The 757-nt window shown below is 64.1% G+C and overlaps 1 protein-coding gene across 1 annotated transcript in view; it reads right to left on the bottom strand.

Annotated features, from left to right (window-relative positions):
* PLXNB3 (plexin B3) overlaps positions 1-757 on the bottom strand; it is an 18,308-nt gene that overhangs the window by 3,575 nt on the left and 13,976 nt on the right. Inside the window, exons 25-26 of the mRNA XM_005886144.2 lie at positions 458-636; positions 118-184 (exon numbers count right to left, since the gene is read on the bottom strand). Of these exons, the coding sequence (XP_005886206.1) occupies positions 118-184; positions 458-636 (246 nt within the window). The remainder of the gene's footprint in view (positions 1-117; positions 185-457; positions 637-757) is intronic.

Raw genomic sequence — 757 nt, forward strand, 5'->3', positions numbered from 1 at the left:
AAAGCCCTTCCCTTTCCATCCCCCCATTGGGCCCTGAGGGAATTTGGGTGCAGGTTAGTGAGGCGACAGTCCCTCAATGGAGCAAGGGGAGAAGGTGCGGTCCAGGGCGCCCCTCACCCTCAGGAAGGTGTAGAGACAGATGGACAGCCAGTTAGTGAGCAGCTTCTCCACCATGGTCTCCGTCCTGCGGGGAGCAGGCCTCGGGTTAGAGACGGTGCTGCAGGGCCATGTCCCTGGGCTCAGGCAGCACCGGAGGCAACGGCAACGCAAAGCTTTTCCACCTGTCACCCTCTGTGTCGGTCTCCTTCCCTACCAGTGGCTTCGGTCCTAGCCCAGCTCTGGCCCCACCCACCTCCTGGGTGTTCCTGGCCCCGCCCACCCCGGGACGGAGCAAAGGGGGAAGGGGATGGGGAGCCACCATCCCTGCTGCCAGGACCAAGGTCAGGCCAAAGCCAACCTTCGAAGCATGAGCTTGGGGTTCTTGTGCACGTAATGGGCGGCTAAGTCACCAAGCAGCGTCTTCATGATGTCAGTCAGGTACTCCAGCTTGCCGTGCAGCGCCAGGGACAGCAGCGAAGCCACGTGGCAGCGGTCCCGCTGGGAGAAGCTGGGCTGCTCCTCCAGCGTGTGGATGAGCTGGGTGGTGGCAAGGAAGCTGCTGCTCACTCCGTGAAGCCCCTCACCCCGTGCGTCCTCCCACCCCCACCGTTGTGCCTGCACCTGCCACCCAGCCCAGCCTGTGCCCAGCCCTCCCACC

The sequence above is a fragment of the Myotis brandtii genome, unplaced genomic scaffold, assembly GCF_000412655.1.
Source record: "Myotis brandtii unplaced genomic scaffold, ASM41265v1 scaffold959, whole genome shotgun sequence".
Lineage (NCBI taxonomy): Eukaryota > Metazoa > Chordata > Mammalia > Chiroptera > Vespertilionidae > Myotis > Myotis brandtii.